The sequence below is a fragment of the Monomorium pharaonis genome, chromosome 6, assembly GCF_013373865.1.
Source record: "Monomorium pharaonis isolate MP-MQ-018 chromosome 6, ASM1337386v2, whole genome shotgun sequence".
Lineage (NCBI taxonomy): Eukaryota > Metazoa > Arthropoda > Insecta > Hymenoptera > Formicidae > Monomorium > Monomorium pharaonis.
The window spans coordinates 26591798-26614737 of NC_050472.1; the positions used below are offsets into that span (position 1 = coordinate 26591798).

Here is a 22940-nt window from a genome sequence, read left to right on the forward strand (position 1 = left end):
TTAGAGTTGCGATTCGCAATGAAAGCTAACGAGACATCGACGTTCGACAACCTTTCAGGAGAGGCGCTACGGCTACAGGAGCAACGATTAGAGCAGGCCCTCAGGCTTCACGGCGGCGACCCGCGCGCCCTGAGTTTTACTCTGGCTCAGCATGTCGTCAATCAACAGAGCAATCAGCAACCATGAAAATTCAGTTACTACTGAGACGAGTGGACCCCTTGGGCGTCGGATCAGACGGCCCTGCAGAACGAGCGCATGAACCAGCAGTCGCAATCGTCGACGGAGCGCTCGACGCCGCTGCACGATCAGCACCAGCAGCAGCAGCAGCAGGGCCCGTCCTCCATCGGTCATCATCAACAACAGCAGCAACAACAACAGCAGCACCCTGAAGACCGTGGCGTCAAGAGGAAAGCCGACGAAATGATCGGTAACTCCGAGCACGCGTAAAAGCGATTACATCCCTGTAATTCGCCCCTGCGCCCAAGTGCGGTCACCAGAATTTCACTCGCTGTCTCAGCAGTACGAAAAAACGTCAAACAGAAGGACTTCGTGAGAAGGAATTGTGTACTTCGGTGTCTTCCTACTCGGATAGAACCGATACGTGGCCGGGACCTCAGCCGGAAATTGATCAAGGGTGATCACACCCTCGGTTGACGAACTCTCCGGATGAGGCGCGCCGCCCCAGACGAAGGGAGGAGGAGGAGGAGGAGAGTGAGAGTATACGTACGTGTATAGCGAAACCGTTGCACGGCGCGAGGCGGACAGGATCGCAGTGGCGACGGTCATGTTTCTCGCGATTCCCCGCGCGATTTCCCGCGCGCGGTTCCGCGTCTTTGTTCCTACATCGGTCCTGGACCCAAGGATCTGCCGAACGGACTCCGCGACGGCGTTTTCGTACATGTCGTCTCCGTTAGGATTCTCTCAGGACACGTCGCCACTGCCGTACCGCCGCCTCGACTTCCGAAACGTGCCATAATAACTAACGAGAAGCTGCTTAAAAAAAAAAAACCAACAGCACTAAGTCATCCCGGACGTCATCCCGTTTCGGGGTGGTCCAGGGTGCACTCCAAGGTACTATGATCTTTTAGTACAAGAGCCGATCGAGCGGCGCGCGACGGTACCGAGGGTCCAACGGGCGATCCTCGACCGTTTCGTGCTGACCAGGCTCAACAAACCTAAACTATATATAAATATTATACATAGACACGTCTATCTCCGCTGAACCGCGCTTAAAAGGTTCCACCCCACTAAAGCCCCCCCCCCTAAATCGTAAAAGCTCCCGTGATGCTTAAAAAGCGAATCGCGCACACACATCAATAACATCCACATAAGCAGGCTCATCAGTGATGCGTGTGCGTCGCGCGGTCAACGCGACGAACGAGTTTCACCACCAACGAGTGGTCGCGGACATCGTCTCGCGTTATACGGTTGTTAATTATATATACGTACCGAAATCCCCTTCTCCGTGTGTGTGTAAAAGAGACAGACGAACGACGACGCAAACCGTACGGACGTTCTCTCACTTGCGATCAACGTTTCGCGCGCGAACGACGACAAAGCGACGTTGACAGCTCGCGGACGAGAAACGACGAACGTCGTCGTCGTCGTCGGACGTAACACGTCGGAACAGATACGTACGCACACACACGAGAATACACAGATACACGTAAATACACATACATACACATATGTACACATGTACAATACATATATTACAAAACTCATCAGCAGCACACTTTTAAGGTGAAGAATATAATTGCGCGCAACTTGTGCTCGTCGATAGCACGAAAACTATTAGCTCATAAGCGAACAAACAAAATATAGTTATTACAAACAGTTATATTATATATATTATATATACATACAGAGTATGAAGAGTATGACAGAGACAAAAAAAAACGGGCGAAACCCATTCACACTTACACGTTTAACTAAAGGTAAGTGCGGTAAGCGTGAAAGAGCGAGCATTTTTCGTGAGCAAAGCACGCGACGAAGAAGAGAGAAATAAAAAAAACTAAATGCTAAATATTATATATATTATATATATAAATATTATAAATAATGAATATAGGGTCTATGAGACTAGGATAGTTAGGCGAAAGGGAAATACGAGCGAATGCGGAGCGCGCGCCCCCGTAGGTTTTACGCGATCCCAAGCATTGTCGACGTGAGAATGCGACAGCACAGGTCGAGAAGGTAGAGGAGGACAGGTGCGAACGCGAGAAAGGGAGAGAGAGAGAGAGAGAGAGACCGAGGGAAAGAACGAATGATGCGAATGATCGTACGAATCAACGACCTTGGGACCGACGTAGACGCGCGGGCGCGCCGTCGAGCGAATGGGCTGATCGAGTAAACGTGAATGCTTCGTGAGCATCAAGGAGGAGCGAATGCGAAGACGAGAGTGAGATTTTAGAATGGCGTGCTTCAGGTAATCTGAGGTCCTGTGATCGTTATAAGCGAAATATTTTTTTATTTCCGGGTAATATAATCTGAAACGCGTAAAACTTCTTGCGTCGTTTTGAACTTTTACTTGCAATATACCCTTACGTTCTCGCAATACTTAGGATGAAGAATAAGAAGAAGACGAATAGGAAATAAAGAAGGTGGATGAACAAAAAAACAAAGGAACAAAAAGAAAATGATACGAAGATGAGGATGACGAGGGAGAGGAAGAATATGAAGAGATAAAAGTCCGTAGGTTTGATCGTGGAGCGAACTTTTAGAGACTCGAGCCAGCCCCTTTACCCTCCCCTGAAATACTCCTTCTTCACGACGTGGCCCCGTCAATCTCCAAAGCCGACCAAATCTCCCGTCGTCCTGTCCACCTCTCCGAATCTTTGACTAAGCTTCAGAATCGTTCGTACTTTCGGTGGGGTTATCTTTCGATGAGACCAGACGAGATGAAGACGAGACGCTGACCGTAAGACACACCGGAGAGAATCACATTTGACGTTTCGTTAAAAGAAAATTTTTCGGAGCACAAAAACGCGAGTTTCCAAAAGAAAGTAAAAAAAAAGCCGACTAAAATTTTAAGAAGTTGTTTTGGGGGGAAAGAAACGAAGAAAAAGGCTAAAGTGCATTGAAAAGTCGATGGGCATTCACCTATGACACGATTCGATTTTTTCGTTTCTTCGAATTTGGACTAATAGAGTGCGAAATTGATTGGTAGCGTGCCGAAATTGTACACATCTTTGGACATCAACGTCGACCGTGTTACTGTTGTTGTTGTTGTTTCCTTTCAGAGACTCTCGACGAAACTTTTCCGTTTCTTGACCGGCTCATTTTTTAACATCACCCCCCTCAATCCTCTCGCTTTCCATCTGAAAATTCTCCCTTCATCTTGTTTCTCCAAAATGTAGATCTTTCAAATTCAGTCAAATAAAATTTCGCCTACGAGTATAACTGGCAAAATCTTTTCTCTCGCCTACGTTTAGAAATCACGTTTTCCGGGTGAACGAACTGTGAGAAATTATCTAACGTAAAAAATTTTCCCATGACGTATGATACGTCCTTCCCATCTTTCATGTCCATTTGTTCGCCAATTACGAAAATAACCTAACGTCGTCATCTTCGTTGAACGTAAAAGACACGCGCCGAGAAGCCGCCGGATAGCCAGGCTTTTTGACCATCGGGACGAGAGATGAAAAGATCACTAAAGAATTCATCGTCAAAGCTACATTTAACGATCGCACTCGCCTCGCGATCGGAACTCGACGGATACGTTTTCTTTCGAAAAGTTTGCAAAATTGTCAACCTCTCGAAAGCGTTCTCCTCGCCATTGGAATTGATATTTCGCAAAGCTTAAATTCGGAAATTTTAGGAAAATTTATAATCTTTTTCTGAATTTACCTTGATTTTTTTTGCGAGGGAGAAAGTAAAGTTAGCGAACCTCCTCGAGTTCCGGCGATCGCAACCGCGGGTCGATTCATTGATCGTTATTATTAAAGTTTTTGCGTTACAGGGCGTTTTTTCCTCGGATTAAGTAGTATGTAAATACACCTTGATATCACAAGCATAAACTGAGAATTTACTGGTAACTTAAACGAACGTACATAATGCGAAATAGGGTTAGTTTCTATGTAAATACCTAAAGCCTGGACGAGTGCATACACCTCGTTCACGCAACCAATGATAATCGTTTCTTATCGAACCGGAGCTTCTGTTCGTTGTCGGCGCGTGTCCGTGACGATCGGCGATCGCTACCGCCCTCCCCGACCTCGTCGTCGCCCCGAGAGGGGATGGATTTCACATCTCCGAGGGAGGGTCGCGTGCGGCAGCGTTCGCTGTCTCTCGGGCATCACCGATCGGGAAATTCTTTTTTTTTCTCGACACTAATACACCATATACACTTACACACAGACACACCACACGGCATTGCGATGGATTGTACAGCTACAATAGGAAAACGTCAAAAACACAATCGTCGCACATTTCGACGCCCACCCAACACCATAGGGATCGATTTTTTCGAGAAATTTTCACGGATAAAAAAATCGCGTGTTGCTTTTCAGATGATAAAAAAAAACTCGCAAACAAAATGAAACACGTGGTGTAGGTTAGCGTAGGCAAAAGTTTGAAGCGCTTCTGTGCGAGAGATGCGAGCGTGCTGCATAAAATCGAGAATGAAAGAGATATTTGAGAAAATCTGAAAGAGAGCGGATGCAAAATTCGAGTGCAAAATAGAGAGATTCGGAAATTCGTTTAACAAAAAGGGGAATGCCGGTCAATATCGCGCGGCAAGATCGAGAATGGACGATTGAGCGAATGAAATAGAATTTAGTTAGGCGGAGAGAGTTGTTATAGCACGTATCGCGCGGACCGAAGCGCGAAGCAAATTCTCTTTGGAATTAGCGGTGTCATCCGATAATGACTTTCAGGTGAATCGTAATTTCATTTCACGGTCCTTAATCGAGAGCGTCGAGAGATATCGAGAACGGTGCACGAAACAGGTAGTAGGAGCGCGAAAGAGCGAAATTAGAACGGAATAAAGGATGGAAAGGTCAGTGTTACTAGTTACCACCATCATCTCACCATCACCATTACAAAAAAAAATTTTAATAAAACAACAACGACAAAACAATACAAAAACACTACCGCCACCATCACGTCGAGATCCTTCATGATGATCGCGGTCACATGAAACGATTGACAGACGACTGTTTTCGACCGGTGCATCCTGCCGTGCGCCGAGGGTTGCTTTTTCAATCGGTAAAGCGATCGGCGGGGTGGGTTTTCGCCGACTTTCCGCTGATCGCGATAACACCCCGCGCGAGAAAGAAGATTTCCCGAGGCGCCGGCCCGTGCCCCGCGAACGTGTACCATAATTTTAAATTTAAACGAAAGGTAATGCAAAAAAAAAACACACACACAAGCGCGTTAAACAATAGATCTAGTAGTGTATGTTCTGTAATCAACTGAGAAGTAAGCGAGGATAAAGATAAAGAAAAGTAATAATAATAAAAAAATCGCGGGTCACCCCCGCGAAAAAAAGCTACAAAAAAATAATTTACAAATATATTGATTTACATATGCCCGTAACTCGTAAGGGGGTCGGTGGCGCAAACGCGCCCGCGTGAGATTTTCGGGCCCTACGAAGACGAAGAAGAGAAGAGGAGAGGAGAGGAGAGGAGAGGAGAAGAGAGGAGACGGCGGGACATGTACACGGCATCCGCGAGCCGCGAGACGCAAGAGGCGAACTCGCGGCCATAAAGCGGAAGCGGATAAAGCGCGAAAGACCGTGGAAAATCTAAGGAGAGTAACAGACGGTTGGGTCGTCCGTCTTCGTCGCCGAGAGAGGCGGCGAGCCGCGCAGGGAGAGATGCGAAGCAGAGATAAAAAAGCGGCTGTGAGCAGCGACGAGATACGAAAGAAGAGACGGAGGCTCACAAACGCCTGACGACGGGAGAATCCGGAGAGGAAAAACCCCCGAAGAAAAGAGGCGTCACGGACGACCCGAAGCCACAAGTGCCCGACCGTAGCCCGCTCGTGGAAACGCGACTAAGTAGTCGAAAAGGGGCCCCACAATGATGATAATTATAATAAATAAATATATATACAGAGAGGTATATATATATATATATAATAAAGAAAATCTACAGCGCGACGTCGTCTGCAAAATCGGCCCTACCCATAATCTTAATCTCTTCCATGTAAATTTGCTAAATGTTTAAATAATCTAAAAAGTGCCATAGCCCGGATGCGCTGGTGCATACTCCCAGCGCATACACACTTACAAATACGACTCGACCTAACACGAATCAAACGGAAAATCCGCGGATACGCGCGTGCAGATGCGCCCGCGACCGCGGTAGAATTGGTAAAGGAACAAATACAGGTGACAACAGTGACAGGAACCAACGCAAACAGAAAACACCTCGCGAGATTAGGCGCGATATCTCCCGCGCCGCGACGACACACCTTACACACAAGCTAAATCGAAGTTGCCCTGATTGACGAGCGTGCAACCCCGCGCGCTCAAACATTTCTCAATACACGAGCACGCGTGCATGCGTGCGTGCGTGCGCGCGTGTTCACCCGCATAATACACTGTACAAGAATACAATCTTACACTTCCTACACACTTGAAGCACACTTTGTCTACACTTAATTACACACTTGCTACGGATATGTAAAGCCAATTAATTTTGTAAATTGTCCAAAAAAGAATTTTTAAAAAGATATATCGATTCGGCCTCGGAACAACGTTATATTTTCGCGCGCGTCATGCAGGAAACGCCGATTCGCCTGAGAAAAGCTCGGCGGTTTCCTTTCTCTCTCTCTCTCTCTCTCTCTCTCTCTCTCGCGAGAGAGAGAGAGAGAGAGGGGGGAAGGCCCTCCTCGCTTCTCAAGCGGAGACGCGTTCTTCTCGGGCGCCGTTGGAAAAAAAATGATATTGATCGATTTTTTCACGGTAATTTGAGACGCAAAGAGCAAAATTCGCGGCATGATGTGAAACGGCACACGCGTTTGTGCTCGTAGTGCTACGTGATAATATGTAGAAACGCAGCAAAATTTCGCGGCCTTTGGCATACGTTTGGATGCAGTACCGATAATGAACGTGTGCGTGCGTACTCGCGTGCGTACACGCGCGAGTGCGCACGCCCAAAACGCGTCCCGGACTTGACACGAGAGTACCCGGATGTGACGTGTGGGCGGCCTCTTAGTCGGGCTTGAGTCCCGACGATGGACAGGTGGCGAGGTGCCAGAGAATTTCAAGTCAATGACAAGCGAAAGAGGATAAGAAAAAGATTTGCGCGACAAAGTGGCGAACCAAGTTGAAAGCCCTTTGATCGGCGAGAAAGAGAAAGGCACCTTGGATGCCACCGCGAGAGAGACCCCTGTTTCCCCGAGACGCGATAACGAAAGGTGTAATAATAACCACATGAGGAACACACAACCAAGAGGAATGTAGCAGCGGCAATTGCATAAGGGCCGTTGTTCAAGTGCGGCTTTACAAGCAAAAACCGTTGGTTTGTTTTCGATCGGGTTTTAATTTTTTAATGAAATAATCTCACGACGCGCGGATACATATCACGTACGATCGCGCGCTCGCGCGCGCGCGCTCACGCCCAGCGCTATGGAGTTTTGCCGGTGCAGGCAGCTTGTGATTGCAGCACGGCGATATCCGTTGGGATTGCAAACGGCACGACGCACGACGTATGTGCATATTATTCGCGGCAGTGTGTATCGTAAGTGCGCAGCATATGATAAAACCGACAGTCTAGCAGTGCGAGCGCCTCGGCGGCATTCGCGTCTTCACGCGGTGACCCTGACCGAGCCTCCGTGATTAAAAACCGGAATAAGTTGTTTAAATGTCCACTATATAAATGAAAGAGCCATAGTTGTTAAGGCGGTGGGTCCCGCCGTTCAGCGAGTCGAATCGACCACCATATTCACACACGCACACACACTACACACGCGTTCGTCCTGGCCCCAGAGAGAGAACACTTCGAGAGAGATGACGGCGGCGAGTCAACGGGGAAAAACGCGCGAGGGAGAGAAAGAGAGACAGGTACACACGGAGATTTCAACGACCGCGAAAACTATTTGGCAAACCGGCAAAATTCTGAGGCTCCTGGCAGATCGAAACAATCAAGGTAGCCGAGACAATCCGACTTGGAAATTTGGCGTCTAAATGCGACGTTCGGTAAGCAAAATTAATAACTTTAGTCCACATTCTCGACATTTTTAACATTAAACGTGACTCTCTCTCTGATTCCTATTCTTATCTCTCCTAAGGAGAATTCTATTGGCATTCAGTGCCAATCGAAGGGATGAGAATCAGGTGCCGTTAACGTTTAACGTTAGATGTGTGACGAAAGTGTGGATTCTTATCTCGGCTACCGAGCGGATGGGAAGAATGAGAGAAGTAGGGAAATATCGGGAACGGAGAGCATCCAGAGACTCCAAACCTTATCGAATCGATCGAAGTCGTGAAGAAGTAGCGACTGCCATGATCCCAATCAATCCATACAACAATAGATAATGGTCGACGGCGACGAGCGTGCGGACCCATCGCGCTGTCTCGTCACGGATAGATCGCGCAAACGCAACGTGCCGATTATCGGCTCGATCGTATCGCGTGGTCTCCCCGCGGCGAGGCGATACTCTTTTCAAAATATTCTTCATACTTCCGTTCAGGAGAATGTGTTTCTTTCAACCTGAACCCGAGCAACCCCCCGCATGCGTGCCCGAGGTGAAAAGCCGAGTCCGTTTATTTGGCGTTAAATCGACAAAAAAAAAAGGAAAGAGAACAACGATAATCGCGCGAAAGACGAAGTGAAATTATCGCTTGTGAAAAATTGCGAAATTTGTCAAAAGCGTAAATACAAATCGGCTTAAAAAAAAAAAAAAAAAAAAAAAAACATAGAAACACGAAAACGTGTAAGAAACTACTAGTATACCGTCCGCTGAGTGGGTGCCTTCGTCAGGGTTTTCCGTTACAGTAAACAAACAGTTCTCAAGTATAACTCACAATTAGTAGTGCTATAGTAGGACAGTAATCACAGTGTACCGCAGTTAAACAGTTAAATAAGTAAGTATACGGGAAGCACGTGGTCTTTTTCAGTGTCTGCAGAATCTTGTCGTACACCATCTACCGTTAATCGGGTAGTGGCACGACCGGAAGTATACCGGATTCATTTCGTGCGCAACTTCCTACCGGAACCTCTTCCGGACCCACGGTTTGGCTAAGCGTTTGCTCTCCCTCCCTATGATCCGATTTTTTCGACATTTCGAACGACCGATGCAAAAAGATTCGATCGCGTTATCGAGAGAAAACTTATCCTAAAAGCAAAATTTTTAAAAATCTTCCCAACCTCACCAAACCGGTCGCTCGCAACCTTTCCTTTCACGATTCAATCGACATTTAACAAATAAATATGCTAATAAGTGTACTAAGTGTCTGTAGTTTAGCCAACGTGTACGTTGTATACTCTGAGAGATAGGCGCGAGAAAGCTTGACGAAGAAGAAGAAAATAGGACGCGATGAAGAGAGAGAGATAAGCGGGAGAAAGAGAGAGATAGACGATTGCACGGTGGAGCCATATTTAACTAACTGATAACAATTAATTAATTACAGTAATCATTCAAGACTTAATTAACAGTTAACCGTACCGCATACACACATGAATAATTATTAATTACACGTACTCCAGTATATAAGTAAGAGCCGAGCGGTAGCGCCGCGCATACCGCGCGCACCGCCTCTATCCAATAAAGAAATCGCGGAGGCACTCACTACGGAGATCAACGAGCGGGGACTCTGGGACTCGGGCGCGGATCGGAGGGTGACCTGAACACGCGAGCCGGGATTCCAGATCGAAATTATCCGCCGAGTACTCAACAGTGGAAAAAAAAAACGCAAAAAGAGGAAAACGCCAAGTCCGACTCCTCGGACGATCGGTTGTTTCGGCTTTAGGATCGTTTCAGTTCGCTCACAACAAGATCGCGACCGCGTACGTTCGGGCAACGCGTGTTCAGGTGTCCCGCACCCCCTGTTACTTTATTGGTCTTTAAAGTGCAACGTTAAGTTATTTCACTTACAGCGTTGTTTTTCTACACAATACAAAATACCCTACCACCCGTCCCTACCGGCGAACCAATCCACTTCATCACGCTCCCGCAGGAACAAAGCATCCCCCTTCACCTACCGCCCCAACCACTCATCCCCCATATACAATGTTGTCTCACGTCCGTTCGCTAGAAACTTGGTTGCGAGTCCAGCGACAGAGCCACGCTCCGTCTCTCATTGGAGAAAATTAAAAAAGATGTCGGGCAAGCTTTTCCATTTTTAACAAAGAAGAATTCTGGAGTTGGCTTATAGAGAGATTATCGATTTAGTTCTCAAAAAATGTTTCCGAAAAATTTCTGAAAATTCTTTGCGAAAATGATTCAACTTTTATTGTTATTCTAACGGTGCATTTCGCTCAATGGGACGGAGCGCGACTTGACCTGGACTTTGAAAAAAAAGCGAACGTTAAGTTTCAGAATTCAGACTTTTACGTACAGTTAGTTACGTAAGTAATACAGCGCAAGTTATCGTTAATTTTTGACGCGCAGCCTCGTCGCGACGAGGGTGACTCTAAAAATGTGCACGACCATCTGCACAAATCTTTCCGCGCCGAAGAGCGCGACGAGGATGCGCGTGCAGGTTTAATGGTATCGATTGAGTTTGGTCGAAGTCCCCTTTTGGGCAAACACACCGACGCACTTCCGGTCCCGCCGGCCAGCAGCGTTCGACAGAAAGGAAAGAAAGCAAGGGAGGGAGGGAAAAATGATCTCGAGTCTCCGAGAAGATCGTGACAGAGAAAGAGAGAGAGAGAGAGAGAGAGAGAGAGAAAGGGGGGGGAAGAGAGGGACCGATCCTCCGTTCGAAATTCAATTCTAGTCAAAAGAGGGTACAAAGCCGAGACGGGTGTCAGCTCGGACAGGCGAAATCGGTACTTATTTAATGCGAGAAAGAAGAAAGGAGGAGACGGAAAGAAAGAGAGAGAGAGAGAAGAGAGAGAGAAAGAGATGGAAAGAGGAGACTCGAGAGGAAAAAATTTTCCATGGGATTGCGCGAGCGCATATTTCACTCGGCACGCAGAGAAAAGATGAAGAGGGAAACAAAGAGAATCGACGAATTAAAAAAAAGGGGAGGAGAAGGAAAAAGAAAACGAAATATGGTGCTGGAGACGCAATCTGTGGAGTCGGCGGGATGGCGGGACCGTACACGAGGAAATATCCGCGTTGCTGACAAAACGTAGCCTCTTTTCGTTGTGTCAAACCGCCGGCCAGGATCCGGGCCGATCCTTGTATAAGCAAAAATGACAAACTTTCAAAAAGCAAAAAAAGATGAATGTACGGTGCGAATGGATCTTTCATGAAGCTTCGATTGTTGTTGTTCCGTCGAGTTTTTCCTTTTGCATATAAAGATACCCACCCTCACGCTTTCCCGGCGAGGCTGCCGGGCGGGATCTCGCACGTACGTTTCGATACGCTTGAAGAAAAATCGATTCTCGATCGGCGAAAATATGGCAAAAAGCTTGGAACGTAAAATGGAGAAAAAAAGTAAAATCGAAAACGAGTCGAGAGCCCGTCAAGCGAGCCCCAGCCTTTCGATACCGCGGTTAACCTACGATTATTATGATTACTATTAGTTATTAATTATTATCATTATTATTATTATTACAATGAGATTGCCAGAGGGCAATTGGAGGCGTATTTTATAGAGAAACAAAAGGGAGGGGAGAAAGAGAAAGAAAAAAATCCAGGGAGCAATGCCTCGGTTTAAAGTTCAGATCGTCGAAGCCATAATATGTTACAAAATAATAATTTTTTAAGTGAATCGACGAGAAGCGGTAGTAAGGGAAGAGAAGCCACGTTTCGAGATTCTCTTTTTTTTTCTTTTCCTTCTTCACGCGGCTCCTTTTCTTTTTGTAATTATACACGTGCACACGAAACACGCGTACATACAAAACTCACACTGATTAAGTGCTATTACGTTACTTAGGGAATAAATATTTTGTACAAAAAGTAGAAAACGGAAAACGATACCGCGTTTTCGAACATTTAATTCCTTCTCTCTTCCTTTATTATTATTACTATTATCGCAATAATAATAATAATTATATCATAGACAATTAGGCATCGAAATTTTATTGTTGTTAACGATCGCGCGAGATTGGTTTTCATTATGTTTGTTAATTTTTTTTTTCTTTTTAGTTATGCGCGTGGTATCGCACGACTGAGAAAGACGGAGATGACGGAGGCAAATTGTCGTTAATTGAGATTTATATGTTTTTCTTCGTTTTTCCTTACGCTAGGTATATCGAATTCGACTCTCGTTTTCTCGATCTTCTTTTTTTAATTTACGTATCGCGCATGTGTATCGCGCATGTGTATCGTAGAAGTTATTCAAATTTTTATGTTCCTCCTTATACCCCCCTTTTTTACGTACAACACCAGTGCACTTTCCTCGTTTAGAAGACGAAGAGTACGGGGACTAATCTCGATCTCACTTTACACGTGTAAATCCCTCGTCGCCGCGGAGATAAATCAAGCTCGTTCGAATCGACGAGTCGCGAGGATTGAATTTTATTTCTTCCATGTCCCACATCATACGTACTCCCTAATCTTCTCTTCGCAACGTTTTCGTTCGCCGAACCGCGAGATTATTAAAGACCACGCTTTTAGTCTCTACGTGACGATTACTTTCGGTCTCGCTATGAGAGAGTTCCTATTTATTAAAGAAAAAAAATTTAATCGGTAAGAGAAAAACTCGGGGAGAGGGAGAAAAGAGGGAAAAGCGTGGTGGGAAACGCGACGTTCGGCGAGCGAGCTCGTCGAATTTACGTTTGCTAGTCAGAATTGGTTTAAAAACGATGAAGCAAGCTAGAGAGATTTTTACGGTTAGTTACTGTCTATTATTAATTAATTAATTTGTTAAGCGTAGCCGTTACGTTAATTAGCGCGCCCCCTCCCCCCACCTCTCATCCAGTGCTGCACTCATTCTGGGGTAAAGTAGGTCAACTTGCACACGTGCACGCACACACGCGCATATACACGCACATATAATACACGCAATGGTATACAAACTACGGTTCTTTAGTTACTATTCATATATAGATTGAGTCCTCGATTTATACGAAAATTAATTGCAGTCCGCCGAGACGTAAGGTCATGTTAAATTTAAGTCACACTTCAACTTATTTTTGTTACGATCTTCCTTTTTATTTTCCTCTCATGCCTTAGACGCATACACTCACGCAGGTTTGGCCTGCCGCAACTATTACATAATAGTGTAGTGCCAACACTACCATCACTCCTACTATTACACTTACTGCTACCGCTGTCGCTAGGAAATCGTTAGTATATCGCTATTATTATTATTATTATTAATTATTATTATTATATTATGTTATATATTATATGTTATTATTAAAACAATATTATTAATTATTAATATTATTATAATTATTATTATATTATCAGCATCGTATGTATTAGAATCCGTGTTGTAAACTGTTCTGTCTTCGTTCGCGTATGGTACATTAGGTAAATCGATGTGATACATGTCTAGTTCTCTTTATGTCAATTCGACCGTGATTAGTTCCCTTCTTCACATCCTTTTTTTGTTTCGTAATTCATCTTTCGTACATGTGGTTCCTCGCGATCGACGACGGCTTCTTTTGCCTGAGAGAGAGAGAGAGAGAGAAAGAGAGAGAGAGAGAAAAGAGGCAAGACAATGTGTCGAATCTTTAAAATACGCTGACGATTGTCACATGGAGTTTAGGACACGTGCATTTATTAAATTTTATCGTTACCTACTATTATTACCTTGTCAATGAAGTACCGGGCGTACAAACGCTTAACTCGCAAGCGCGGAGAATGCTGTTACAAAAATCTTTCTCTTTTTTATCGTTCGACGTATCGGAATTTTGAATATATGTTCAAGCAAATTCGATACTTCGAGATATATTTCTAAGTATATAAAAATATGTATGTGATCTAAAGTGTGAAATTAATATTACATTGATCTCGATATGGCGCGTTCGTACGTCCGGCGATATTCGTTATTAGTTAATGCCATTAGTTATTATCAGTTAATGCTATTAGTACTATTACCATTATTATTAGTTATCGCTATCGACTCTTAATGCGTCCCTTATTGTCGATCGGCGAGATAACTATTTTGATTGCCCTTTCCGTCTCGAACGCGCTTCGTTTAATTAGTTGCTGTCGCACTAATTATCCATTCTCATTAATTATCAATAAATTCGAGGACTTGGAATTAATTCGAAATTAGGATCTTTCGAAAGTGTTACAGATTCACGTTAGAGAAAAAAAAGATTTCTTTATGATTTTGTATAATGGCAAAATAACACGTTGTTGAAATTAATTATGCAATTGTTACATCTCAATCACTCGAAATTCTATCATTGTCGAATTAATGTGCGGCAGTATCAAATACGGAGTTAACCGATCGAGACGGAAAGCGGTGTGCGCGATTTGAGATGGACGATTAATGTCCAAGAGGTGCGATGACGAGCTAAAGAAACCAGAAATCGCGACAAAGGATGACGAAGCGAGAAGAACAATTCTTCTCCTCGCTGGTCGTTCTGGTCGCGTTTTCTGGTTGCAATTAGAGAAGCTATGGGATCCTCAAAGCACCAATGCACGTCGCGAGCTACGTATATACAATTTCGAATTTCGGAAATGATTGACGCGCGGAAAAGAAGTACGGAAACAAAAAAACAAATACAATGTAGTAAGAAGGAGAAAGAGAGAGAGAGAGGGAGAGAAAGAGAGAGAGAGAGATGAAGAGAAAGGAGGAAAGCATGTCATACAATTATATTCATACCAATCTCTTTCGGTTACGAGCAAGTTCCGCATTGCGTAGGATGTCTCATTGATTACGATGTGAAGATTAAATATCTTACTAGATGAGAACGAGAATGGTCGATGATTGCGACTAACGGTGGAAGAGCGAGATCCAAATTGTGAAATCGCGAGAGCCTTTTTGCACAAAAATACGCATTATTTACAAACCGATGCGTATCTCTAGGAACGTTCTTTTTGTTATTGTTGATGATGATAATGATAAATACGTCGATGAAATGAAAGGGTGCTTCTATGCGATGAAAGGAGCTCCGGGCACGCGTGGAAGGAAAAAAATTCGAAATTCGGAAAAAAATCTAGTCTTTTCCCTACCACGTGCGCGACGATCCGATTCCGTCTCGCGTGCGTGGGCAGTGTTCGATGAGAATTCAAAATTAGCGTGTATCGATAGCTATTGGAATCAATCTTACTGGTCGCTCGATCGACCGTCAATTAATCTTTCCGGGCATAGCGACGACGGGCAAACAGCGACTGTGAGTAAAAACTGTCGGGGGCTTCGCTCTAAAGTTCGAGAGGCCCATTATTCTCACGTCTACGCGGAATGCGAGATACCAATCCGATTTCTTTTCAGGTTCTCCGGTTCGCCCTCCGTCGCTACGCTCTCCTTAGCCGAGAAACATGCTCAATTCTTGTCGATCAGTCTCCACATTTCGATCATGCTCCGTACTTAGGATGCTCGAAAGATGTGCTTGATTTACGTGGCGCAAAATTTGTTGGAAAAAGTATACGACGCTTTCTCGAGGCCTTTTCTAACGATTTTCAAAAACAACACTTTCGACAGAAGTAACAGCCATTTCGAACGTAGATATTTTTCCAAAGAGTTTCTCTCAAATTTTCAACGTTTTCAGACGCACGATGCCAGCGCGAGGAAAGGCCTCGACAAAATGTCGACAGTTCTCTCGAACATATCAAAATACGATAGAAAACTCCACGTCGGAGCATTTACTGCGACATTACTTTCGATGTGTAATTAGATTGTAAGTAAGAAATCTAATGAACAAACGCACGCGTCTATGCGCGCCGCGACGCGCGCTCGCGCATAGACGCCATTGAACACTGCACGATCGATGATCGCGAGAAAAAAAAACAGGTAATCAACGCGAAATCGAGGATGGGAAAAGATCCGATCCTTGAAACATCCTTTAGGCTTACGATCGAGGATTAAGAGTTTGTTAGATGTTAATGTCTGCGGAGCGAGTCGGCTTCGCGCTTGGTGAAGTGATCTTCGCGCAAAAACTTTCTCGCAAAATTCCAAATCCTCTTAAGAAATTCCAATACATGAAATGAAATTTTTCTGCGAGATGTAAAGTCTTTTACGAAAGAAATTTCACGTTTATACGGCAAGGCGTAATCGAGGAACCGCGTTCGATAAAGAGAGATTCGAACTACGGAGATCATTTCGACAAGATCGCGAGGCCGATTCGCGGGCGTGTAGATCGAAGATAAGGCGGAATGAAAAGTTTATAAGCGAGAATAAAATTCTTCGTGCCTCACGACTTCCGGTTGGACGACCTTTCACGCGACTACGATATAATCGTTAATTAACGGCTCGGATAGTTATATGAGAACGGGAGACGAATGGAAGAAATTCGACCCGCAGTTAAATTGTAAATATGCGGTGAGTCAAAATGTGAAAAATTCTCCCGATCGTGAAATTCGTTCCTTCGTAAGCGCAAGAACGGAAGCTCGTCGATTCCGGAAGCACGCGATCGGCCAGCCTAAATTTAAGGTCTTTTTTAGAAATTAGCGGCGGAAAGGCAGATATAATATCGCGAGGGCGACTATCGCTGCAATTTTGTGAATGAGAGCAAGGGTTTGCCTGCGAGTGGAATGTTGTGAGATGAGCAAACGGAAGAGTGCGTCAATGCGTATGTTCGTTGATAAGAAAGCAAAGCGCGAGAATGCGAGAGTGAAAGATGTATTGGGAAGAGAAAAAGAGAGTGAGAGCGAATGAAAGATTAAGTATGAGAAAATGGGATATAAGTGTATGTGTGAGATAGGAGAATAAACAAAATTTTACTACCAAGTGGACTAGAATCGCAACCGATGGGCATTATTAAGCGAAAATAAAATTTTCGGAGCGTTTTTTCGACGAAGAAAAGCGTCCAAAATTGTACCTATTTTCATTTTATAAATTATATATATATATGTATATGTATATGTATATGTATAGATATACGACGACCTAAACGATTATTATTGCAAGATGTAATTGCAAGAGAGAGAGAGAGAGAGAAAGAGAGGGAGAGTGTGTGAAAGAGAGAGAGAGAAAGAGAGAGAGAGAGAGAGCGCGGGAGAGCAAGGATTAGAAAAACGATGAAAAATAAGAAATTATTGTATCTATATTCGGAAAAATGATCGATGATGTATTCGAATCGTGATTATTATTATTATTATATATTATGATTATTGTGTATAGTTAAGGCGAAAATGGAATTTTAGACGAAATTATCGAACTCGAGGTATACATATAGGAAGCGTAAATGAGAAAAAAAGCGCGCGAGACAGCACGAAAGAAAGGGAGAAAGGTAATGTATGTGTGTGTGAGAGAGAGAGAAAGAGCGAGAGAGAATTTCTCGATGGTGATTGCACATTGCATGTCGACAGGCAACAAAACAGAGTCCCCCTCCCCTCCAATGAAAAGTCAATAGAAAAATCAAGTCACGGCCAAATGAAACGTAGGAGCAAAAAGTTTTTTGAGATCGTAAAGTTTTCGAGGTATTCCAAAATTTATACGAAATGGGCGACTTCTTTGCATTTTTCGAAATAATGGAATTTTTCTTTTGGAAGATTAAAAAAAGAGAGTGATTCTCGTTTCCTTTGTACCAGGACCAAGAGAAAAAAAAGCAAATAGCCGAATATATATCTATATATAAAATATACATATATGTATGTATGTATGTATGTATGTTCGTATGTACGTACATACATGAACCAACACACGCAAAGCGTACGAGACGTGCGAACGTGTTCCCCAGCGCGACGATCCTGTCGGAATGTTACGCGATCGAGCGACTTTCGGACAACCAGAACGAGTGCCTCGGGTCCGATCCCAGTGGAGGACGGGCCCAGATTTGGGAAAATTTCTTGTCGGCAGATCGACGCGCTTGGGGGACTCGAGCGGTGAGGAGGAGAGGCGACAGGAGGCAAAAAGTAGCTCGGGACAGCAATAGTTTACAGGTTTACAGGTTACAAAAATAAGCAAAAAAAAAGCAGGAATTTGAATTTTAAAAAAAGAAAACAAAAAATTCAGTCGGAACAGCGGAAACAAAAATCGCGTAGAAACACGAGGCAACATTATAGTTATTATATACTTTTTTCTGTAGCGCACAGATCGCACCGTCACAGTTTCAGTTCTTCCCTCGCGATCGTATAGATCGTTGTTAGATTTTCCGACGCTCGCGGCGTCTACGCGTCCCTCGATCGAGAACGATTGTTCGCGGTTAAACATCACCGAGCGACTCGAAAGAGAAAATCGAAATTGTCATCGATCGACGGACCCGCGATGTCGTTGACGCCTTATTTTTTTCACCGCAACGTATTCGTTCTTCTCATTAGTACTACAACTTCCCAGCCCCATTTACCCTACGATCCTCTGCCTGATTACAGCATTCTTACGTGCGGTACAAATCCCGCGGATATATCCCGTTTTTCTCCATCCCCTCACCAGTCCCTATCAACCCCCGCCCCTTACACAGCCAACCCGACCTCCCCCCCCCCGGCCCCTCCACTACCAACCCGATTTACCAGTGTGAGTGAATGTGTCAACACGTGCAAGGATTTAAAAAGAGAAAAAAAAGTGAAATCTAGCGAATTTCGGGGAGGAATGGTGGAAAAAAAATGAGGAAAGCGTCGAGCAAAATGCGATCGTGAGGATTGATTTAAAGAGAATAACCGGGAAAACGTACACACACACACATTCGTCGGACTGTGCAGGGACATTTTGCATCAATTGTGTAAGACACGAGACAGAGGGAGAAAGTGTGCGTGTGTGTGAGAGAAAAGGGGAGATTAAAAGCGAAAAAAAAGATTAAATAAAAGAGGAAGCGAAGTCGAGTGAGAATGCGCGTGTGGAAGATGCGAGAGCGAGAGGTAGAAGAGATCCTAAAGAGAGCGAGCGAGAAGATAAAAAACGGCGGAAGCTAAAAAAACAAAATGTACGAACGAACATTGATACTATCTTCGTTTTTTAAGGTCGTTTCTCCGTTCGACACGCTACTATATAAATATTGACATTTGTCATTGGATTATTATCGACGATGATGAAGTATCATTATTATTATTATTATTATTATTACGGAACTATTATTATTATTACAATGATAAATGATTATTATTATTATTATTATTACTACCATTTATTATTGTCATTATTATCACAATTTATTATTGCGATGATGATCATGATTATTATTATTATTATTATTAATATTATTATTACGTGGTACAATAAAAATTTAATAAGCATTCCAAGTCTCGTGACTACCAACTAGTTTCCCATAATCCCATAAGGCATTTGATAATAGCTTTTTTATCACATGATTTTAGTACCATGACCCCTCTTACGTATAAAGATACAAATAACTGCTTGCTGATAACAGAAGGCGTAAACAGAAATGTTATAACATGTAACGATATCAAGTAGTTAAACAACTTGCAGGGACGGCTTCTTTATTGTCAATTTCCCAAGAGAACACACGCGACGAATCTCATTATTTTCCCCTTATTTATCATTTATTTAAAACGTCCAAGATTTTGCAAAATAAAAAAAAGGGTTTATTTATTTCATATAAATTTGCATAAAATAATAGAGGACGATATAAGAGGATTAGCGAATCGATAACGTCAAAACTCATAAATGATTTGAGTAATTAAATTTCTAAAAAGATCAATTTATATAACATATTGCGTGCCTATAAAACTGCCTTCTATCTCGTCAAACCTGAATGTTTAATCCTGGTTGGAATGTTTTTCGCAATAAGTTTTTGAAGCAATCCATCAGTCTATCAGTTTTAAATGCAACAACAATAATATTGGCACACACTTTATATAACTGAAAAATATATTTAATAATTGATATATGAAAATATTACTAAGCCAAAGCTCCGCTCTGAGCGAGAAATGGTACTTTCTCTTATTTCTTCCGAATGTTTCAGTTTTAAAGGCTAATCTGTAATGCTCTTTGCTTCCTGTTCCTTTTATGTTTCTTATTTCTTTTGGAGTTTGTCAATTTCGATAAAAAAGTAACAAATATATAAGAAGCAAGTAGTTTCACATTCCAAATTAACCTTAAAGCCTTCTATATCCGAGTCTGGCAGCAGTAAATATCACGCGGGGTCATCACAGCTTCGCACAGAGCAGCTTACCATTGAGCTACACGGAATTATTCAAGTTAGTGAGTGATAAGACATTAAGAGAGAAGCATCATGCTTCGTTTCGTCGCTCGCGGTAAATTCGTCGTCTGTGACAATCTCGAGAAATGCCTAAGCGAAGTGCTAGGAGGACGCGTACGTGACACCTGCAGCGTCGCCATGGTGTCGAGGGTCAAGGAGAGACTTGGTTCGACGTCGCGTTCGAATTGTTTGGTCGATTCCGCGATACCTCGTACAGCCGTCGAAACGACTTGTCGGGAAAGTCGTCGGCTATCGTCAACGTCGACTGTCAGTGACGCCCGCAAAACCTGTCTTTATGATCTTCACGTAGAAAAGCAAGGCAAGTTACAAATTCTCAGATGCGTTATTAATATTAAAGTATATTCGATAAATATGCAGGCAAGATCGTCAATTTTGCCGGATGGCTGCTGCCGGTACAGTATCGAGAGGCGATCGCCGCCTCTCATCTGCACACCCGATCGTTCGCATCGCTATTCGACGTGGGCCACATGCTGCAAACGCGCGTTTTCGGCAGAGATGCCGGCGAGTACTTGGAATCGCTGACCACGTGTGATCTCAAGAATTTAAATAAAGGCGCCGCGACCTTGACAGTTTTCACCAACGACAAGGGTGGAATTTTAGATGATCTCATCATTACTAAAGACGATGAAGACAAATATTTCGTGGTGTCTAACGCAGGAAGGCGGGACGAGGATAGTCGGCTTCTCTTGGAGCGTCAGGTAAAAATTCGCATGCTCCACAAAGAGAGAAATTTCTTAGAATTTCCTCGATCAAAATGTGTTTACAAATATTTCTCTATTTTCAGGAAGACTTTAAGAGGATTGACAAAAATGTGTATATTGACTTCTTGGATCCCCTTGAGCAAGGTCTAATAGCTCTTCAAGGCCCTACGTCGGCGACGGTCCTCCAATCCTTGGTAAAGATCGATCTTCATACCCTGAAGTTTATGAACAGTGTGAAAACCGAGGTGTCGGGGAACCCCGTTAGAATTTCGCGGTGCGGATACACCGGAGAGGACGGCTTTGAGATCTCGGTACCTGCGAATGACGCGATTAATCTAGTCGAAAAGATCCTACAGATTCCTGACGTGAAACTAGCTGGTTTAGGAGCTAGAGATAGCCTAAGGTAGATTGGTAGACAGGCAAATATACATTTTTCAAAGATAATATGTGAATAATATGTAAAGATAATAAACAGCAAACAATAGAGGAATAATGATAGAAGTACTGATATTTTCTGCTAACTTTTGCAGACTGGAGGCTGGACTTTGTTTATACGGTCACGACATCAACGAGAACACCACACCAGTCGAAGCTGCTCTCACATGGCTAGTCGGTATGATCTCGCAAAGATCACTAATAAATCCTCCCGCGCGAATACAACAATTACTATTTTAAAACCGCTTCTAAATAGTAAAATAATACTGTAACTCCATCATTCGCATTTAATTTAATTTAATTTTCTATAACTTTGTAACGTGGATATGTATTGCAGTTGTAAAAAAAAATATATATTTATCTTCCTTTTGGTTACAGCGAAACGACGAAGGGCCGAAGCAAACTTCCCAGGCGCGCAACGAATACTTTCACAGATCAAGACGGGGCCAACGAAGAAACGCGTCGGGCTTTTACTGGGTCAAGGACCACCTGCCAGGGAAGGCGCGCCTATACTGACGCCGGAAGGTGAGCGTGTGGGCAGCGTCACTTCCGGTGGACCAAGTCCGACCTTGGGCCGGCCGATCGCCATGGGTTATATACCACCGGATTTGGCGCAATTCGGTGGCGGAGTTTTGGTCGAGGTTCGAGGGAAAACCTACAAGGGTACCGTGACGAGGATGCCCTTCGTGAAAGCGAATTATTACACCGCGAAATGATGCTGATTTCGCGGCGGAAATTGTTCGATTTCCGGCGAAATTATTAATCGACAACGATGAAACGTTCAGTACATTTATTCGCGAAGCACGCAAACAATTGACTTATAGTTAATTAATTTGTTAAAGCGAATAAATTGCGAATGAATCGCTAATATATTTTAATTGATAGATTATCTCTCTAAAAGTTTTATTTACTACAGCTAATCTCTCTTTAATTTAATATTAGATCTATAATTCGACTTTAAATCCCGAGAGATTACTAAATATTTTATAATGTTAAATACATAGTATAATATAATACAATACGAATATTACAAACCAAGCAACAATATTATTTATTACAAAAATATACATTTTTACGACAATAATTTTAGCTCGATACCGATATCTATTTTTATAACATGACTCTTAATTATGAATGTATTTCATTAATAAATATTACAAAAAATATTTTTTTTTATATATGACTCTTAATTATGAATGTATTTCATTAATAAATATCACAAAAATTATATATTTTTATATATGACTCTTAATTATGAATGTATTTCATTAATAAATATCACAAAAATTATATATTTTTATATATGACTCTTAATTATGAATATATTTCATTAATAAATATCACAAAAATTATATATTAATGCATTTTGTAATAAATATTTTTTAAATTAATTTCATTATGTAAATATTTTATAAAATTTGTTACAATAAAATTGTTTATATTATATAAATTAATTTTATATTAATTCTATTATATTTCCATGCATATACATATATATTGATAATTC

The 22940-nt window shown here is 42.9% G+C and overlaps 2 protein-coding genes across 19 annotated transcripts in view; both read left to right on the forward strand.

Annotated features, from left to right (window-relative positions):
• LOC105831787 (zinc finger protein 853) overlaps positions 1 to 17141 on the forward strand; it is an 86653-nt gene extending 69512 nt beyond the window's left edge. For 16 of the 18 annotated variants that reach the window (XM_036288656.1, XM_036288659.1, XM_036288663.1 and 13 more), the window contains one exon: positions 5 to 17141. In XM_036288656.1, coding sequence (XP_036144549.1) covers positions 5 to 186 — 182 coding nt within the window. In that variant the 3' untranslated portion in view covers positions 187 to 17141. The remainder of the gene's footprint in view (positions 1 to 4) is intronic. The other 2 variants (XM_036288667.1, XM_036288665.1) reach the window with 1 other exon arrangement.
• A 2164-nt stretch (positions 17142 to 19305) lies between these two features.
• Positions 19306 to 22609, forward strand: LOC105831786 (aminomethyltransferase, mitochondrial). The gene is made up of 5 exons (XM_036288674.1): positions 19306 to 20595; positions 20655 to 20995; positions 21082 to 21401; positions 21529 to 21611; positions 21812 to 22609. Exons 1-5 carry the CDS (start codon positions 20310 to 20312, stop codon positions 22147 to 22149), a joined length of 1368 nt encoding a protein of 455 aa, XP_036144567.1. The 5' UTR covers positions 19306 to 20309; the 3' UTR covers positions 22150 to 22609.
• The last annotated feature ends 331 nt before the right edge of the window (positions 22610 to 22940 follow it).

Bases quoted from the DNA above. Each gene is read 5' to 3' on its own strand.
- LOC105831786 (XM_036288674.1), top strand. From the start codon at position 20,310: ATGCTTCGTTTCGTCGCTCGCGGTAAATTCGTCGTCTGTGACAATCTC. The intron at 20,596-20,654 runs GCAAGTTACAAA...ATAAATATGCAG, and splicing joins TCTTCACGTAGAAAAGCAAG to GCAAGATCGTCAATTTTGCC. The intron at 21,612-21,811 runs GTATGATCTCGC...TTTTGGTTACAG, and splicing joins TGCTCTCACATGGCTAGTCG to CGAAACGACGAAGGGCCGAA.